A 19,560-nucleotide genomic window follows, 5' to 3' on the forward strand; every position below is an offset into this window, starting at 1 on the left:
TCTCATGACAGTCGCCGATTCAAAGTCATGAGACTCCTCCAAGTAGGACATATATGAAGACAACAAGTTCGATTATCAAAAGTAGTTGTAGTAATACCGAAGTAAGACTTTATGAAAAAAAAATCATATGCCAGTAAATTTGATGAATTTCATGCCAAATACTGGTTGAGGGATTTTGTATTCCTCACTGATATAAACAAAATGTCACAAGAAATTGTTTGTCTTTATCTACAAAGCTGGCAAGTACTATTGCACACCCTGATGTCTCAGCGTGAATCCGAGCTCAATATTAAATTTTATGCTCACGCCATTAATCAAATTGTAGAGTCAGTGTTGCATTTTTTAGAAAATGACAGCAAGATTGAGTTCAGCAAACACTCCGTGTGTGTGTGTGTGTGTGTGTGTGTGTGTGTGTGTGTGTGTGTGTGTGTGTGTGTGTGTGCGTGTGCGTGTGCGTGTGCGTGTGTGTGTGTGTGTGTGCGAGAGAGCGAGAGAGAGAGAGAGAGAGAGACAGTTATTAATCAGAACATGAAGTAATTTACACATTGCAGAGATATTATGGGGACTTGTAATCCTTATTGGGTCAAAAATAAAGTCCCATGTTCCACCGTATCTTGAATTCCATGAGGAACAATAATCTCTTTTATGTGAATAATATATGTTCAGACCAAGATAGAGTCATGAGAGTTAGAACTCAGCACGTCACACATACTCAATGAATAGACTGACAGACAGACAGACAGACAGACAGACAGACAGAGTCGGTTCAGCATGTACAGCACCTGATTCAGGTAGTAGTAGGTCTCAGCTTCCTGGAGATACAGTGAGTGCTTCTCATGAGGAGGAAGACCCGCCAGCATCTCATAGAAGATGTGGTAGTTCCTTTCTGATTTGGCCTGTGAACATAAAATAAATATATCCACATAAATATCACATGTCCATGCCCCAACCAGTTTTTTTTTTTTTTTTATCAGATTTTCTGGTGCCCATTTTCTTGTGGCTTGTCCGTTCTTAGTCCTCTACCATCTGTTTGTGCTGGATGATGGACCGTAGGTCTTCAGGCGCATCGTCGTAGTGTTCCCTTGAGTTTGTCTGTATTGTTTCTTTAAACAATGCAATAGCCTCAATAGTAGCTAACTGAAGCTTTCACTGAATTTTATAAAAATAAACATTTAGATCTTTTTAAATTTAATTTGCACACTTGACTATTCTTTTTTCATGATGATGTTGCTTTATCTCTTGGGAGATAAGAAGGGCTAAAAAAAAAAAAAAAAGGTAAAAACTTCTATAATGGCTAAATACAGCTTAAAAAGGTAAAACAACAAAAATTGTCTGAAATAGCTAAAAGCACTTGAAAAGATAAGGAGTAAAATGGCTCAAACCCCTTGAAATTGTTTAAAGGCCTAAATAGTTAAACCTAAAATGACTAAAATAGTTAAATCCACTATAAACACTAAAAGTGGCAACAAAAGCTAAAACACGTGAAAATATAATATCAAATCTATTTTTCTCAATTGTTGTGATTCATAATGCAAATTAAGTTAAAAAAACAGTTTTTGTAATTATAGCAAAACATGATATAAAACTGTCATCTTCATTTTAAAAGTAAAACATTACATATTTTGAGGCTCCAAACAAAGCAACAAAAACAGCTCTTCTGGTCATATAGGTTGAGGACCCTTGATATAGTATAGGTACGTAATATTTGTGTATCATGTATTCCTCAATCCTTCTATTTCTGTTTGCATATGTACAACACAGCTCAACATAAAATGTATATTTCGGTAAAGTCCTTGAATAATAGACGGATGAGTAAAATAATGCGAAAACATGTTTAAACGAAGGCATCTTGAACACTTCTTATGTGGTCAGCTTGTACAATCTCCTCTTTCTTACTGTGACTCAGGTGTAAGACGACTCCTTCAGTCTCCTACATGTGTACCTACATGTGTGCTTTACACTTTTTGTCTTTTACCTGAAAGACAATGCGGGACTTCTCCAACAGGTACTGAGACGTTATGGCACCGCTGATTACACCCCTGGTAAATGACACACACACACACACACACACACACACACACACACACACACACACACACACACACACACACACACACACACACACACACACACACACACACACACACACACACACACACACACACACACACACACACACACACACACACACACGCTGTGTTAAATAACAGGTCATGCATGTGTAATGTGTTGGGATCTTCTCTTGGAACAGGAGGATCAGCTCCCCGTCGAACTGTGCCACTGGGACATGTTAGCACATTCTCCGCTAAGCCGAGTGCGTTCGCGGACAAGACGCCTATTCAGAGTTAAGCTAACACGCAAGCTGTGAGTTGGCGTTACACGAGTTTGTGTTTGTCAGCGAGAATCTACAGCAAATCTGCACTCGTAGTAGACAAATGGCTGATAATACTTCAGAGGCATGCAGTAACTATGGCAACACAATCACTTGTAGTCTGGTGTGTTTGAGTCAAATTGCATTTTAATCACAGTATCTTGACAGGTTCTGAGGTCACTTTTTGAGAGGCCACTTCCTGTGCTTTTCTTAAAGTCACCGTAGGATTTCAACAATAACAAATACTTTAAAGCCGATTCACAAATTTACCCATAGCTACTATCACTTTAGTGTGAAGGGAAAAATAACAGCAATTCTGTTGACCTGGAAGACAGACTGGAGAAAAATGTCATAAAGGTGTTCTCTTGTCCATTTGGGCTTCTTCTAACCACCTAATCACTCCATGAAAATCTGATTTCATAATATCTCTCATTATAATTCAAAAGGCTGAATAAACCTTTTCTTTTCCCCCTTAGAAGGACACAAAAACACTCTGATAAACAAATGGAAAATATGAATCCATGAAATCCTTCAACTGTCACAGACCAGAGCACTGGGGACCTTCCTGGTCTGATGAAAGTGAAATTGGTTTCCCCAAACAGAAAGGAAGAAAACCTTCTAGCAAGCATTTTTCAAGGATTATGAGTCTCATACTGTGATTCATTCTGGGAAGTGACCACTATTGTTTCGTTTCCCCAAAGTATCCTATTATAAGTTCCCCAATTTGTGATTTGACTGTGATCAACTACACTTTCCAGTATAAAAGACGAACAAACCTTATAAAACATATGTTTTATACAAGTGCCATCACACTGAAGCAGGTAATACAGCTCCACTTGAACTGAAAACCCGAAAAATTCCATCTTAGCAGGACAAAGTTAAATGACAGAATAACACAGAGGTCAATGAGGGTCTCTGCTGTTACTGATTTGTAATAATGTGAAGATATGTGCCATTATGCCATTACTATTTTAATGAGTCAAACTTACTAAATATTTCAAAGTTATTGGTACTTACTCCTCCATGTAGATCTGTGTGTATTTGCCAAAGCGTGACGAGTTGTCATTGCGCACTGTTTTGGCATTTCCAAAGGACTCCAACAGGGGCGTGGCCTCGAGGATCTGACCAATCACCACAGACACACATGTTACCATGGCTACCTTCAACAACTATGGCACATTGTGTGAAATCAAGGGAATAAACATTTTACCTCTATCTGGAGAAAATTGGTAGATGTAAGGGAGGAAATAAATGTTCAATTATGAAAACTCAATGTATTCAGGTACACATGGTGATACGTGGATAGATAGCTACCTGTTGTGTGATGTTGCGTTTGTGATGTATGGCTGTCAGGTAACGCAGGATCAGTTTTGTAGCTTCAGTCTTTCCTGACCCGCTTTCGCCACTGAAATAAAACAAAAGAACATCTTTTTTCTTTATTCACCGGACAGGAGATTCAGTATAGTCACAAAATGATATTAATTATGGATTAAAACTTTTTTTTAAGTGCGGTTAGTTGAATGAGAGTGTTTGATACCTGATCACAATACACTGGTCCTTTTTGGCATCCATCATGGTGTTATATGAGAGATTAGCAATGGCAAAAAGATGACTGCAACACAGGAAAACAATGTACATGAAAAATAATTTGTGTGTGTTTGTGTGTGTGTGTGTGTGTGTGTGTGTGTGTGTGTGTGTGTGTGTGTGTGTGTGTGTGTGTGTGTGTGTGTGTGTGTGTGTGTGTGTGTGTGTGTGTGTGTGTGTGTCTGTGTGTGTGTGTGTGTGTCTGTGTGAGAAGTGGTAATGAAATCCATAACAAAACTCTCCCCTGGCAACCAACCAATTACAGTGAAACGGGAGCCTCTTACCAACACCTGAGAGTGTTTGCCTTTACACCTCCATTTACCAACATGCAATATCCCAAGAGTACAGCTTACACCGCACGTACACAGATGTCAAGCAATGATACGATCACACAAGCACAAACTGCCTCGGAGTGAAGAGTTGAGCTTATCTTCTCCGCTGAGCTCATAATTCCACTAAATGCTCACAGTTTGCTAAATTTGTTATTTTAATGAGACTAAATCTTTAGAAATGTTAGTCTGCTTCTGGCTATATTTCAATGAAATGCACATTGATGAGGTTCTTGGGAGTTAGAAAAGCAGATGTGCTTATTCTAGTAGGTTTAGCAAGACTCATGAGGAGACAAACTGTTTAAATAAAGCCTTTTTTGCACTGTGGAAGTCGCTCACTTCAGCACATTTTGACGATTTATCTGATTGGAAAGTAAGGTGCAAAGTTCAGAATTGAGTACCCACACACACACACACACACACACACACACACACACACACACACACACACACACACACACACACACACACACACACACACACACACACACACACACACACACACACACACACACACACACACACTCCCAGGCCTTACGGAGGATTGTCACCCAGACCACGGCCTTCATACTGGAGCACCATGTCCGTTCCGTAAATGTTGAGCAACTTGTACGGGTTCACAGACACCAGGATGCTGCCGATGTAGGTCTGAAGTGAGGAAGATAAAACAGATGAAGAGAAGGACAAGAGGAGGAAGGAGAGTGATTTAATGCATATGAATTGCAATGCCTGTGACATTTTGACGATATTAGCTATCTGATTTGCATTTCAGGACGTAGGCATACATATACAAGCTCCTGGTCGTAGCGTTTCTTCAGGTTCATCAGAACTGTGGTCTCATTCAGCTCACTGAAATTAAACACAGAGGAAATTAATACACATGCACTGAGCACATATTGTCACAGGGGAGAACTACTCCCACACTCAATTTGACACCGACTTTGACATCCAGCATTAATTACTTTTCAAAGGCAGTCAAGAGCTTTCCGATTTCTTAAAAACTTTAGTTGAATTATCAAGTGTGGAAGCTTCCTTTAGATGTGAAGTGTTAGTTCAACATGGTGGTTTCACATGGCCTGAAATACTTGTGTACCTAACATAAACAGTATAATGATAGTGTTTCAGAGTGGCGAAACAAAATGCTTATGAGTGTGTGACATGAGTGCAACAAGATCTGGGAACACTAGATTGTGCTTACGGGAGTTGTGTCATGTCCTCCATTCCATCCGCCCAGCGTTTAACCCTGTGGCCTGTTGTAGGCATGCTCAGAATGGAGTAGATCTGGTCACACAAGCATAATCATATGGAATTAGTCGAACATTGTCAAAGCTCGAGGCCTGTTGTCAACCCTTGATGCAAAGCTGGTGTAAAATATGCAGACACTCAGATTGGCTTGTTTGTGAGCTCCAAAGGGAAATTATTTTGTAGGCACGCATTCAGTATTAAGTTTGGAAGCATCACAGTTGGAATTTCGGTACAACCCGTATCATATTTTCATCAAAAACTGTGTGAAATTCTTGAACCCAATTAGAAATACAACATCACATAAATTAATTGATTTTGGTACCTTGTCATACCAGCTTTGACCTGGCACGTTTTCTCTGTCTGGAGTCCAGTCTGGATCTTGAATCTGTCCATCCACAACTCGAGGCTTTGGGGAATATCCATCTAAGACCCCTTCTTCTCTGTACATGGACCACTTTGTCAAATTCTGGACTGTCCCGTGTGGTAAAACCCTCTCAGCTGCCCAGATGTCTTCCTCTCCCTCCACTCCTCCTCCTTGGGCGTTCCTGGCCCAGTGGCCTGAGCGTGGCCCATATGGAGGAATCACAGCATAGCGATTATCTTCACCCTGCAGTCCTGTTGGCACCGTGTAGGAGGCATAACGGAGGTGCTGGTTTTGGATGGCCTCAGCCAAATGAGGATTATGGAACCGACGTGTGAGAAGAGACTTGTCTGGCAGCCTATGAAACAAGGAATTATTCACTTTCATGAAGAACATGTACAAAAATGGATGCACTAAAGAGGAATCATTTTGCATGGAAATACTAAATGGTAACAAGGCTCTCGACATTGTTTTTCTTTTACATGGGCCCATAGAACTGAATTTCAACTGTTAGTACTGGGGCCAATTTAATAGAACTGTGTTGGATGTAAAAGAAATCAAAAACCTACATCTTTACTCTGCTTGATTTCTCAATTGGTACTTCTCTAAAATACACAAACCAATCAAATTGTCATTCTAATATCCATTAGTATTGCAATTTTTGGTACCTGTAGCTGACACCGCGCAGTTCGTCATTTTGTATTGCAGCGGCAAGGTTGGGAGGGGTGGGTTTGGGTGCACCTGTCAGTACGGAGCTGTCTGGCAGATTATAAAGACGTGAAGAACGAAGGACCTGGTTTTGCCTGAGAGCGGCTGAAAGGTTCGGAGTGGAGGGCTTTTGGCCCGGGATGACCAGAGAACCATCAGAAAGCTGGTATGATGCATTGCGGAGGTTTTCATTCAGGAGGGCCTGCAGCGGGCAGAAGCAAAACAGCAAATAGTTTTCAAGGAGTCTAATTTCCATAAAACTATGCACAATATCATCCTGCACTCTAATTCTCTGTAAAGGCTAAAGTGTTTTACAGCAGCCCAGCTTGTGAAACTGAAGAAAGTAAATTTGTGCTGTAATATAACGGAAATTTGAAAGATACACACTTTAGACAGATCAGGGGCAACTGGTTTCCTCGGGTCAATGATGATGGTTCCATCAGGTAGAGTGTAGGACGCCTCCCTCAGATAGGGATTCTGCAGGGCTGCTGTCAAGGTGGGGCTCTTTGGTTTCCTTGGGTCCACTATAATAGTTCCATCAGGGAGTGTGTATGAGGCTCCTTTCAAGGCTGGGTTATTGAGAGCCTAAGTATGACAACAGATTTCAGTTAGGGCAGCCTTGAGCTGTTAAACAAATGCAATTTGATTAGACTTCGCTGAATTACAGGAGCAGGTAGGAATACTGAAAATTTTGCACTGGATTACTGTGTGACAACTTTTCAATTATCCACGCTTTGTCACATGTACAGAATTTGTATAATATGGTAGTGGGTGAGAACAATAATGGATAACAAACAAAAGCAAAGTGACAGGAAATATAGGGAAACAATAAAACAGAATTTTAACCTTTGCCAGGTTTGGTGAAATTGGTATATTGGGGTCTTGAACTCCCTCTGGCAGAGTGTAGGAGGCATTTCGTAGTGCTGGGTTTTGAAGAGCATTTGATAGATTTGGGGAGACGGGTTTTCGTGGATCAATGATTATCGTACCATCTGGTAGGGTGTACGATGCACTTTTTAAGTAAGGGTTCTGAAGTGCTGCTGCAAGGTTGGGGGACTTTTGCTTCATGGGGTCAATTACAATGGTACCATCGGGGAGTGAGTATGAGGCTTCACGCAGGATTGGGTTGTTAAGGGCCTTTGCCAAGTTTGGAGAAATGGGTTGCTGGAAAGGCAAAGAAAACAAAGCAACAAACGTTTTTATTAACTTAAACTGATATCTGCAGGACAGCAAATCAAAAAAGCAAAACAAACACATCAAATTAAAGTATGACGAGTTAATAATTACTTGATGTCTGGGATCAATTATGGTGCCATCAGGAAGTGTATATGAAGCACTTTTTAGATCTTGGTTTTGAAGAGCTCTTGAAAGGTTTGGAGACACTGGCAACCGGGGGTCCTATGGAGTATAAGAAGAGAGTGGGGAAAAACTATAACAATTAGTTTATAATAACTATTCCACATGTATACAGAGATGTATACACATCAGGTTAGGAAGCAATTTTTGCATACCACGTTTTTGCCTACCCTAATAACTGATCCATCAGGCAAAGTATAGGAGGCCCCACGAATTTGTTGGTTTTGCAGTGCATGGCCAAGCTTTGGAGATAAACGTGGATCTGCATACGGTGAGCCCAGAGTTCCATCTGGAAGCCGATATGAAGCCTGCATGAGTTGCCGGTTTTGCAAGGCACTCCCAAGCATTGGAGAAGTGGGTGGTGGGGGTCCATATGGAGACCTTCTGAGTTGTACAGGTGTCTGATAAGATGCTTGCCGAAGGTTTGGGTTCTGCTGAAGAGCACTGTGGAGCTGAGGCCCAACTGGTGCATAAGGGTTACGTCGTTGCATCATAGGAGATCTTAAAGTTGAAACGTTTTGCAAACCAGACCGGTTTTGAAGCGCATCGTAAAGCATGGGTGCAGGGCCAGGCTCCGAGATATAATCATAAGGAGTAACAATAGTTGGTCCGTACGGTGATTGTAACTGTGGGATTTGATAGGAAGCCACACCTCTTAGTGCTCGCCCGTGTCTCATGACTCCAGAGAGCATTGGAGATGAGGGTACGGAATGGGCGTAGGGGGATTGTGGCATTTGTAGAGGCGATGCATAAGATGCTTCTCTCAGGGCTTGGTTTTGCAGAGCTCCAGATAACACTGGAGAAGAAGGAGCCATAGGCTGTTCATAAGGCGATGCTGGCCTTTGAAAATGAGAAACATAGGATGCATCTCTTATAGCTCGATTCTGCAGAGCTCCAGATAACGCCGGAGAAGAAGGAGCCATAGACTGTTCATATAGTGATGCTGGCCTTTGAAAATGAGAAACATAGGATGCATCTCTTATAGCTCGATTCTGCAGAGCTCCAGTTAACACTGGAGAAGAAGGAGCCATAGGCTGTTCATATGGTGAGGCTGGCCTTTGAAAATGAGAAACATAGGATGCATCTCTTATAGCTCGATTCTGCAGAGCTCCAGACAGTACAGGAGATGAGGGAATATATGGGTCGACTAATTCGGGAGCCATTTCATTCATGCCAGCACCAGACAACATTGGAGAGGAAGGGGCAAATACCTGTTGTGACTGGTCACTGTAAGGGTCTGCATATGGGTCAGCAAAATATGCTTCTGGGGAATAAGCAGGTGAATGTACCGCACGAGGTGAAAGGATAGGTGAAGAATGATGAGAAAGACGAGGGGAAAGACGCGGAGATGCAGGATGGGGCATATGTTTAAGTTGTGGTGAGGGAGGAGGCATCATTCTTCCTGACTGCTGGGCCATGAGGGGACGTCCTCGAGCTATGGGGCGAGAATGAAAACGGCCAGATTCTCTTCTCCCCAATGGCACTCGGTGGATCATGTGAGGAGACTGAAAAGGAGAGGAGTGGAGGGAGGAGTCCACTGTGAGAACAGAAGATCTATTGCTTCTTATGGAGGAGGCACGGAAAGGGCGCACATTCTGTGTTGGAGGGGGTACTGGGCGGCCCCGGAGACCCATAGGGGAAGGTCTGACAGTACCTAAAGGAACATTTCCCCCCATTCTTGGCCTGATCAGTGGTGTAGGGTCCCTGAGCAGTCGAGTTGAGCGACGTGAAAGGGTTGGAGATGAAAGAGCAGGATGTGGTCCCACAGGAGATAAACTGCGACGTGATGGAGAGGGAGAGGGTGATGGCCTTCTACTGATATGTGGAGAGTGAGGTGGAGATACATGACTGGGAGGCAAAGGAGGGGAGGGTGACCTTAGCATCTTTCTAACGCCAAAGGGGCTTGGGGCAGCACTGGCTGATGGTGGGGGACTTCGTCTTCTCATGGATCCGCGGGGTGACGAAGGTGGAGAATGCTGCCTCATTGATGCTCTTGCAGAAGGTGGTGGGCTGCGTTGTATCATAGAGGCCCTCGGGGAGTGGGGAGGTGAGGCAGCCCGACCCAGGGGGGAAGGTGATCTCTGAGGTTGCAATCTACGACGAGTGAGTGGGGAGGCCATTGGGGATGTCGGAGGTGAGATATGTCTTGACATAACAGAGGGAGGTCTTTGGGCATGAATGAACCCACTCCTCATTGATGGTTGTGGGGAGAGGCTGCTTCTCTGTCCAAGCACCGGAGAGTGTCCTGGAGAAGGTATAGCAGAAGGATGCCGTTGCATCTGTGGAGAAGGCATGATGACAGAACGACGCAATGGAGTCGGAGAGGGCTGCAAGCGGCGTGCAGGAAGGGGGGACATGCTTGCTTGTTTGATAATCATGGCAGTTGGGGTAGGGATCAGTGGCGGGCCATAACCTTGCTGCTGTTGATGTGACATCACCATTGGGTCGGTGATCATCTGCTGCTGAAAAATACAAACCACACGTATAATTATTAAAAAAAGAAGAAGAAGAAAAAGGCTACCAATGGAAACGGGGTCACAATGTGAAACTGTTTTTAAGAATATTATCAATCCTGCAAATGTTGAAATAAATATTCATATAAGCCAAGTATTAATTGCTTTTCTGAATATAAAAATAATTAAATTAGGTTAGAAAAAACTAATTGAAACACTGTCAAGTTTAAGACCATCTACCGCTAGTGAAATGTCACAAGAGACATTTGTATAATTACAGGAAAAAAGGCAAGAATATTCCCCTATTGGCTGCTTTGGGGCTGTGAATATTCTAACTAAATATTAGATCAGTTCCTTTAAATGTCACAAATTGAAAGTTTAATAGCATAAACCCACAACCCTTTATTGTTAGATATACTTCACTACAAGGTGTGTCGCAAACTCCAACCTGTGTAATTCAAGCTGGTTTCTTGCTCAGTCAATGGCAATGTGTTCTTAAGATGCTGAGGTAGATGTTATTTATCACATCATCATATATTTACATTACAATAGGAATCAAGTTGACAGTTTGCAAATATGTCCTTCTGTGACCCCACCACTCTAAGGAGTATAGTTGTACATAATCAATGACACAGCAGAGCTAGAATTACCTGTTGGGGCATCATTTGTGGAGGCATCATCTGTTGCTGTGGCAACATCATTTGCTGTGACATCATCTGCTCTTGTGGTGGTACCATCTGTTGCTGTGGTAACATTGGCTGCATTTGTGACTGGATCATTTGTGGGGACATACTCTGATCTAGTTGTACCATCATCTGTTGCTGTGGTGACAGCATCTGTTGGTGTGGTGAGCTTATTTGAGGAGGCATCATCATTGGATCTTGAGCAGACATCATCATTGGTTGTTGAGCGGACATCATCATTGGTTGTTGAGCAGACATCATCATTGGTTGTTGAGCTGACATCATCATTTGTTGTTGTGGCGACATTGCCATTTGAGATTGTAATGATGTCATGTCACCAGGAAGGCCTGGTGCAAGAGGAATCTGATCTTCATACTGGATATCTGACATGTCTTCGAATTCTGGATCAGGTGGCAACGTAGGTGGAGGAGGCAATGGAACATCTAGACGCTCTTTCCCAAAAAGACGCACTTGAGGTCGAGGAACTCTAAATGTCACATCTCCTCCCTGAACTCCACCCATATCCCCATACTGATCAATCTGGCCTAGATATGGGTCTCTATACATTCCTTGTGCTGGACTTACTCCTTGTCCTCCAAAACCAAGGACCTGCTGGTCTCCTGGGGGGAATCCAACAATCTGTTGGGAGCTGAAGTCCTGATAGGGCATGCCAGCATCACTATAGGTCAGTTGATAGTCTGGTGGAAATCCCTCTTGCATCCCCATAGCTGCTGCATAAGGATTCTCATAAAAACCTGCCTGTCCATTGTTGTAATAATCCAGCTGTTCCTCACCATAGTAACCTCCATGGCCAGTTTCATCATAATACCCCTGAGGCTGAGGTTCATGAAATCCATTTACTCCATACATATGGTCATCACCTGCTGCATAGTAGTCGAGACTCTCGTCACCATACATTGCCTGTTGTTGCTGGTAACCATATTCAGCTTCTTGGTTGTCATGGTAGCCTTGTCCAGAGAAATACGGATCATAGTAATCTCCCATACCATCATCATAAAGACCATTCTCATAATATTCTGAATTTGGATCATACAATCCTTCCTCTTCATAGTATCCCAGATCTTGGAAATCTACCCCCCCTGCTCTATTGTCATAGTATAACTGACCTTGGTCTCCATACACTGCTGCTGCCTCATCTCCATATCCTCCATAACCATCATCATAGACTCCATACCCTTTGTGCTGGGCTAAATACTGTTGATCATATTCATACGGCTCCTCCCCATGCTCATACCCATTGTTGTGGTAGCCATGCATATAGCCCTTGTCTTGTCGGCTTTGTCCTCTTCGGCCCCCCCAGCCATTTTGTCCCAAATTTCCCCGCATTTTAGTGGAGAGAAAGCGCTTGGTTAGCCAGTTAGTTGCTGCCGCAACTTTGCCTAGCAACACACTTCTGTTCTTGAAGTCATCTGAAGGCCCGTCACCACCCTTATTTCCGAACAGTCCTTTGAAGAAGCCCCCCTTCTTCTTATCTGAATCTTTTCCTCCGCCGAGACGAAGCAGCATGTAGGTCGGCTTCTTCCCACTGTTTGCTGCTGCCCTTTCTTTAGCTTCCTTCTCTTTTTTCCTCTTTTTGCTGCCCTTGAACCTCATCATGAACCGAGAGGTGTTCTTCAGCATGGACTTGCGGCGTTTCTTCTTGGCAAGGCGGTTCTTCCTTTTGCCCAAACCAAGAAACAAACGTGATGTACTTTTCAACTTCTTCCTGCTGTTCCTACGCCTCTTGAAGCCAGAAAATTTCATGAACATCCTGGACATGTTCTTCAGACCTTTCCTTGGGATTTCCTTTATTGGAGTTTGTGGAGTTTCTTCTTTTTTTTTGGCCTTTTTCTTCTTTCCATCATCAGATTTTCCTCCTTTATGGTGGTGGCCATCTTTGGATTTTTTCTTTGATTTGCTGTATTCCGCTTCGTCTTCTTCTTCATCCTCCTCATCTTCCTCTTCATCTTCCTCGTCCTCCTCATCTGAATCCTCCACGTGTCTAGACTTCCCCCCTTTCTTTGCTTTTGCTCCCTTGCCACCTCGCCCCCTTCCTCTCCTGCCATCTTCTGAGTCCTCCTCATCCTCTTCTTCACTTAACTCTTCATCCTCTTCCTCTTCACTCAGCAGTTCCTCTTCCTCTTCAGACTCCACTTTTTTACCTTTACCTTTGTCTTTTCCTTTCTTTCCATCATCTTTTCCCTTGGGTGGTTCCTCCTTTCCCTTCTTCCCTCCTTTCTTATCTTCTTTTCCTCCCTTCTTGTCATCTTTTCCACCTTTCTTATCATCTTTGCTGGCTTTTTTGTCATCCTTCCCTCCCTTTTTGTCATCCTTTCCTTTCTTTTCCTCCTCTTTCTTTTTCTCAGGTTCCGGTTTTCCACCTTTCTTAGCATCCTTTTTCGCGTCTTTCTTGCCAGGCATTTTCACCAGTGGCTAGGAACACACCATGCCCTCTTGATGATATGCAATGGAGTTCCCTAGAAATACAAAAGCACAAAGATAGTGTTTGAATGGGGAAACTTTGCAAATATTTTAACATTAAGAAAAACAAAACAATTAAAAACAAAAATCTGACCTTTAAAAGATTCCTTCTTTTAAATATGACTTTGTGCTGGCCCTAGCTCCTTGTTCAGTATTTATATGAAGACACGACCACCTGGTCAAAGCAGTACACTGCCTTAATCGGGTCCCCATGAAGACTCCTGTCCAAACAAGCACTATCTATATGTCAAAAATGTTTTACCTGACATGGTCACAGTCGTCTGAAAATATACACAAAAATAGAACTATGATTAGCTGTTTATGTATAAAGAGTGGTGAAGAACATTTACTAAATGTATTTAGAGAGGGCTCATATCTTATTACCACAAACTTAATCCAGTGGAAACGTGAAACTTTTTTGAAACAAAAACTGAAAAACTATGTTTTCACTTGAACGCTGTTTAAACCGTGTGTTTGTTTCTTTCTAGAGAAGAAAATATGAGATTTCTATCAGCTGCAGCAAATTATTAAAATCTTTGTCAGGCACTCAGGTATCCAATGGCATTAACTACTATCTTAGGGTATAAAGACGAATTGGGGGTCCTGAAAGTAATGATATAGCTCTCACAGAGTACCGATATCTTCCTTATGGAGACTGTTTAGGATTACATGAACCAGATTATACTGAACCATAGTACTTCCACAAAAGATCTGTGCTAAATTCTGAAAGGTCCTTAAGACAAACTTCCAGGACCCTTCAAAGAATGTTTGCAAGTCTACAAATGATTTGATTTGCGTCACTGGCGACTTGAGACTATCGTAACAACTCCATCACAAAACAACCGATTCAATTCACATCTGGCTCTACAGCATGAACGTGCATTCTTGTTATGCCATACGGGGTAAGGCACTAAACATACTTTCATTTTTGACCTCCTATCAAGTAATGTAAACATGCTTTTCATTATCTGGATGCCTCTCTGCTCCAACACTACTGATTGTTAGGAGTGGCTCATTATCAGGCTTTCTGCATACCTTGATGGTGAACATGTGGAATATTCAGACTGTTGGAGCATGAAAACAATAAAAACATGCAAGTCTGTGGATTTACGTCGCACCCGTGATCACACAACACTGCTGTAATGTGTGCACTTTACCCAAAAGTGTCACGTTGCATCCTTTAATCTCCAGTCTGATTGCTTTGACTCCTACTTCGATAAACAACCTGTATTAGATGAGTGCATAGCTCAGCCCCTCAATTTCCTACACGGAAAGGTCACAGAGTTAAACAACTTCTACAAATCTTAAATCCAACTGTCCATACATTTCATTTACTGGATGCCTCAAGTTTCACTGTAAACTTTTTTTTACTCTTAATTTCACTAATTTCCACACAGAGTGATCCCGAAATGTAGATGCAAGCAGTGAAAACACACAACATATACAGCTCTGGTCACTCCCATGTTCTTCCTGTAAACTTGCCAGGATTCTTGAGGCAGCTAGTGGCACGAAATTCATTCATCAAGACAGCTTTCTATCATAGTCACCTCCACTTCAATGACAAACGATATAAGAGGAATGAACTGTGTTCATGTCCGGGGTCATGAGTCTTCAAAAGAACTGCGTCCAGGTCCCAGGTCTCTTCTTTAAGCAGTCAAAAACAAAAGAAAGAGAAAGCAAAAATACTCTGAGCCAGCGTCTTTAGGTCACACTGTGCTTCTTCCTCTGACCTACTCTGTCCTCTGTTGCTCACTACAACACATTCCCTCACTCAACACGACACTCCGTTCACACTGCCCTCCTCAGAGTGTGTGACAGCGAGTGTGTGCATGAGTAAATGTGTGTGAGAAGAAGGAGAAGGAGAGAAGGGCAGAGGACAAGTCTGGTGGTGTGTGTGTGTGTGTGTGTGTGTGTGTGTGTGTGTGTGTGTGTGTGTGTGTGTGTGTGTGTGTGTGTGTGTGTGTGTGTGTGTGTGTGTGTGTGTGTGTGTGTGTGTGTGTGTTTGTGCAACTGTATGCGGGTGTACGTGCGTGAATGTGTGTGTTTGAAGGGTTCCTTGCAGCGGGCCATGGAAGGAGTCTTAATTTGTCATCTGGCTCTACAGGTGAAACTTGAGCTCTCTGGGCGACTGAGGGGGCGGGGCATAAATAATACAAAAGGTTGGAGAGAGAGAGAGAGAGAGAGAGAGAGAGAGAGAGAGAGAGAGAGAGAGAGAGAGAGAGAGAGAGAGAGAGAGAGAGAGAGAGAGAGAGATGGGATGCAGAAGATAAGCTTGATTGCCGAAACGCTAACCACCTCAAACCACCACATGAACACACATGTATTCTGTCAGACCTTGACTTTACTGTGTGTGTGTGTGTGTGTGTGTGTGTGTGTGTGTGTGTGTGTGTGTGTGTGTGTGTGTGTGTGTGTGTGTGTGTGTGTGTGTGTGTGTGTGTGTGTGTGTGTGTGTGTGTGTGTGTGTGTGTGTGTGTGTGTGTGTGTGTGTGTTTGTGTTTGTGTGTGTGTTTGTGTTTGTGTGTGTGTGCACACAGAAAAAAAAGATTGGTGATGCATCTTTCTAAGGAACATTCCATTTAAACAGGATCACAATGAGCAATGCAGCCACTTAGACACACGTAACGGCAGAAGGAACAGAGGCAGGAGAAACACCCACTTGTTAGAGATACAGTATGACGTCTTCCCTCTTGGTATCAATGACAGAGGAATGATTCTCTCTCTCTCTCTCTCTCTCTCTCTCTCTCTCTCTCTCTCTCTCTCTCTCTCTCTCTCTCTCTCTCTCACTCTCTCTCTCACACACACACAGAGGAGGATCAGTAACAGGGCTGTGATTATTAATGCCATCAACCAAATTACCTATTCCTCTTCCAGTAGGAAGGGGTCGGATTGCCCGATCTGCCCGGTTGCCATGTTGGGTGTTGGGTTGCCAAATCCTGATCTTTTGGTCTCCCTATGTAAGTCAATCTGACTATTAACACACAGCAAAGGGCACATGTTGTGTGCATGTGTGCACAGCGTGTTTCATAAAGATTCCTCTGAGTGGGTGCACGTGTGTGTTAAAGAAACGGAGAGTGTAATGAAAGAGTTTTTATTTTTTCCCTCAGATTTCCCACGTTTTTTTTCTCTCACCGTACATCTGCCTTTGAAGGAGAATGAAAAGACCCTATCAAATGTGAAAAGCTCTGAGTTGCAGCCAGTCTCCCTCTTCCCAAAGCAATCGCTGCTGGCAGGTGGTCCTCCATCTTTTGATAGAATTTGTAGAGAGGAGACAACACAGAGAAACTGGGATACATGCCCGGGAGAGAAAGAAAAAAAACCAAGCAGACTTTTGACAGAGGTGGACTTGATGAGGCTCATCAAAAGCATTCAGGTCCTGAGGGGGAGCAGCAGACCATCTTTGTCACTTTACACACACGCACGCACGTACATGCACTACACACACACACACACACACACACACACACACACACACACACACACACACACACACACACACACACACACACACACACACACACACACACACACACACACAGCAATCTGCTGCTATCTAGTGGAGCAGCATTATACCTGCAGCACTTTTGACAGTTTGAAGTTGGTTGGATCAGGTAAGTTTACAGGCCTGCAGCAAGCAGCTTCCACAACACACACACACACACACACACACACACACACACACACACACACACACACACACACACACACACACACACACACACTTACTTAACTAGTCAGCATTGATTTCTCCCTAATTTGATATGGTGTTATAATGAGTGGCAAGGTGATACACTGAGCAATCAAACTGCAGGAGAGTCATTCATCTCACAGGGAAGAAGTATATTAACCAAAGCCAAAACATGTAGTCGGATGGACAGATGTGGCCCTGCATGTGTGGATCCCCCCCCCCCCCCCCCCCCTCACCTTTCCTCCAGCAAAGCCACACTTTGGAAAGTCGTCACGTAACTGGAGCTCCGTAGTCACGTTTCTCCATCTTCTTAAGAGGTCGAAAAATTGGGGGGAAGAAAAGAGAGACAAAAAAAAAAAAGAGTGGGAAGCTGCCAATTCCAGATAAATGTCTTTTAAAATGTCTTTAACCTTAACCACTTACTCATCTCCACGCCACTGCTGCTCCTCTGGCGGGGCTCAGAGCGGCAGGGGTCGGTCGTAGGGAGGATAAGTGTGCCACCGGGAACGGAGGATGAATATTTAACGACCGCTATTCTTCGGCGGCCTGCCGGGGGCTTGAGTTCCACCCGCTCCGGTGAGAGCTGATGAGCTCCGCGGGTGGGCAGCACCGGGCACACACGGAAATCCGCTCCGATGTACACAGTGGTAAATAAAGAAGACGGGCACACATTGGGGATGGAAATAACTTAACTACCCCACAAATAGTGCATGAATTGGTCACATTAGTGAGATACTTAAATGTTGCTGCGTAAAAAAATGGTGCGTAAAAATCCATAAAGTTTCCTTCCATACTTATGTGGACGAATGATTTCAATTCCTAAAAATATTTGTTTTTTTCTTTTTCAAATTTACACGTGGGACTCCTCACAGGTTTCCTTCTGTGTGAACATGGTAAAGTGTGTCATGCGATGGCTCAAGGGGTAGATGGAGCAATGAAGGTGAGAGTCTCCGCACGGCAATGCTTCCGCCGCCCGCCAGATGGACCCGGCCGATAACAAACAAGCCGAGGAGCCGCGAACTGCTGCATCTCCGCTGGATTCGCTCTATAACCCAGACGACCTTGCCCCCCCTCCCCCCCAATACACACACACACACACACACACACACACACACACACACACACACACACACACACACACACACACACACACACACACACACACACACACACACACACACGATGGGACCGGCTGGCCGCCCCCTCATCCTAACAGGTTTTGGCTTCGATATTAAACGTGCTGCGGTGCGCCGCCGCCGCCGCGCGGGACCCCACTCTGCGCGTCTAACCCCCCCCCCCCCCCCCCCCCCCCAAAAAAAAACCAACCCAACAACAACAAAAAAAGAAAGCCCCATTCCTGGGTTGGAGCTATTTTTAGCCCTGTTACAGGAAGAGTGACTTACATACTATAGACCTCCACCAATGGGCATGTTTGCATTTTTTTTCTCCGCTTCGTGATTGACGTGTTGTAATGTAGTACCGCTGTCAGTCTGCACTTGGCAGCCGAACAGCACACAGCCAGACTCGGTCAGAGGAGTCAGCTGTTCAGCCTGTCAGCTCGTTTTTCAATCCAGACCCGGAGCTCCGTGCTTTCATCACTGTGCCCACCAACATCCACACACATTTTTTTTTTTTTTATTCAGTGGGAACAGGAGTTACAGATGGGCTTCATAGATGGATTATGGAAGAAGAAGCCCCTGGGCACAGATGTGTACAAGATCTTCACTCCTGCAATAAACAAAACACTCAAGACTGTCATAAATTAAGCAGCTCCATTCATTTTGTGTCTCTAACCTAGCAGATGCATTATGTTGCATTCAGTTTCCCCCAGACTCTTTAGAAAGGCTTTGGGCCACTGGACGGTATTATTTTCTTTTAAAAAAATGTTTTTTTTTTTAATGCTCTGACCGAGAGAAGTGTGGACAACGAGATAAAGACAGTATAATCTAAAACCTTGGCCAGGATGAAATGATTGAGAAGGTTGTTCAGTATTCTTTGAATCACAAAAACAATTACTCACAATTCATCAATTTAACTCTGAAATATTCAGAAAAATCCTGGAGTTAAAAACATGACACGTGACTAAACACAAACACACCCACATAAAAAAAAAATCCAGTTACGTTTACAGTTTCCGTTTCCCACCTCATGCGCAAAGTGAACGGAGCTGTCCATGGTGCTGAAATTACTAACCCCCTGGTCTTACTCAGACAGTGTTTTTTTTTTTTAAGTGCAGGGTTAGTTTCTCCTTTGGGGAGGGGGAGCTTTAGAGTGCGTGGGAGCAGGAGAAATCTGGGGATCAGG

The 19,560-nt window shown here is 43.5% G+C and overlaps 1 protein-coding gene across 1 annotated transcript in view; it reads right to left on the reverse strand.

The window, feature by feature from the left end:
* Nucleotides 1-15,384, reverse strand: part of myo15ab (myosin XVAb) — a 61,550-nt gene extending 46,166 nt beyond the window's left edge. Inside the window, exons 1-17 of the mRNA XM_080463649.1 lie at nt 15,119-15,384; nt 13,666-13,852; nt 11,217-13,567; nt 8,125-10,416; nt 7,886-7,996; nt 7,445-7,762; nt 6,986-7,183; nt 6,559-6,800; nt 5,852-6,248; nt 5,483-5,565; nt 5,070-5,133; nt 4,823-4,932; nt 3,909-3,983; nt 3,686-3,776; nt 3,389-3,492; nt 1,976-2,039; nt 783-896 (exon numbers count right to left, since the gene is read on the reverse strand). Of these exons, the coding sequence (XP_080319775.1) occupies nt 783-896; nt 1,976-2,039; nt 3,389-3,492; nt 3,686-3,776; nt 3,909-3,983; nt 4,823-4,932; nt 5,070-5,133; nt 5,483-5,565; nt 5,852-6,248; nt 6,559-6,800; nt 6,986-7,183; nt 7,445-7,762; nt 7,886-7,996; nt 8,125-10,416; nt 11,217-13,511 (6,558 nt within the window). The 5' untranslated portion in view covers nt 13,512-13,567; nt 13,666-13,852; nt 15,119-15,384. The remainder of the gene's footprint in view (nt 1-782; nt 897-1,975; nt 2,040-3,388; nt 3,493-3,685; nt 3,777-3,908; nt 3,984-4,822; nt 4,933-5,069; nt 5,134-5,482; nt 5,566-5,851; nt 6,249-6,558; nt 6,801-6,985; nt 7,184-7,444; nt 7,763-7,885; nt 7,997-8,124; nt 10,417-11,216; nt 13,568-13,665; nt 13,853-15,118) is intronic.
* Nucleotides 15,385-19,560: the final 4,176 nt, after the last annotated feature.

The sequence above is a fragment of the Lipophrys pholis genome (genome assembly GCF_963383615.2).
Source record: "Lipophrys pholis genome assembly, chromosome: 5".
Lineage (NCBI taxonomy): Eukaryota > Metazoa > Chordata > Actinopteri > Blenniiformes > Blenniidae > Lipophrys > Lipophrys pholis.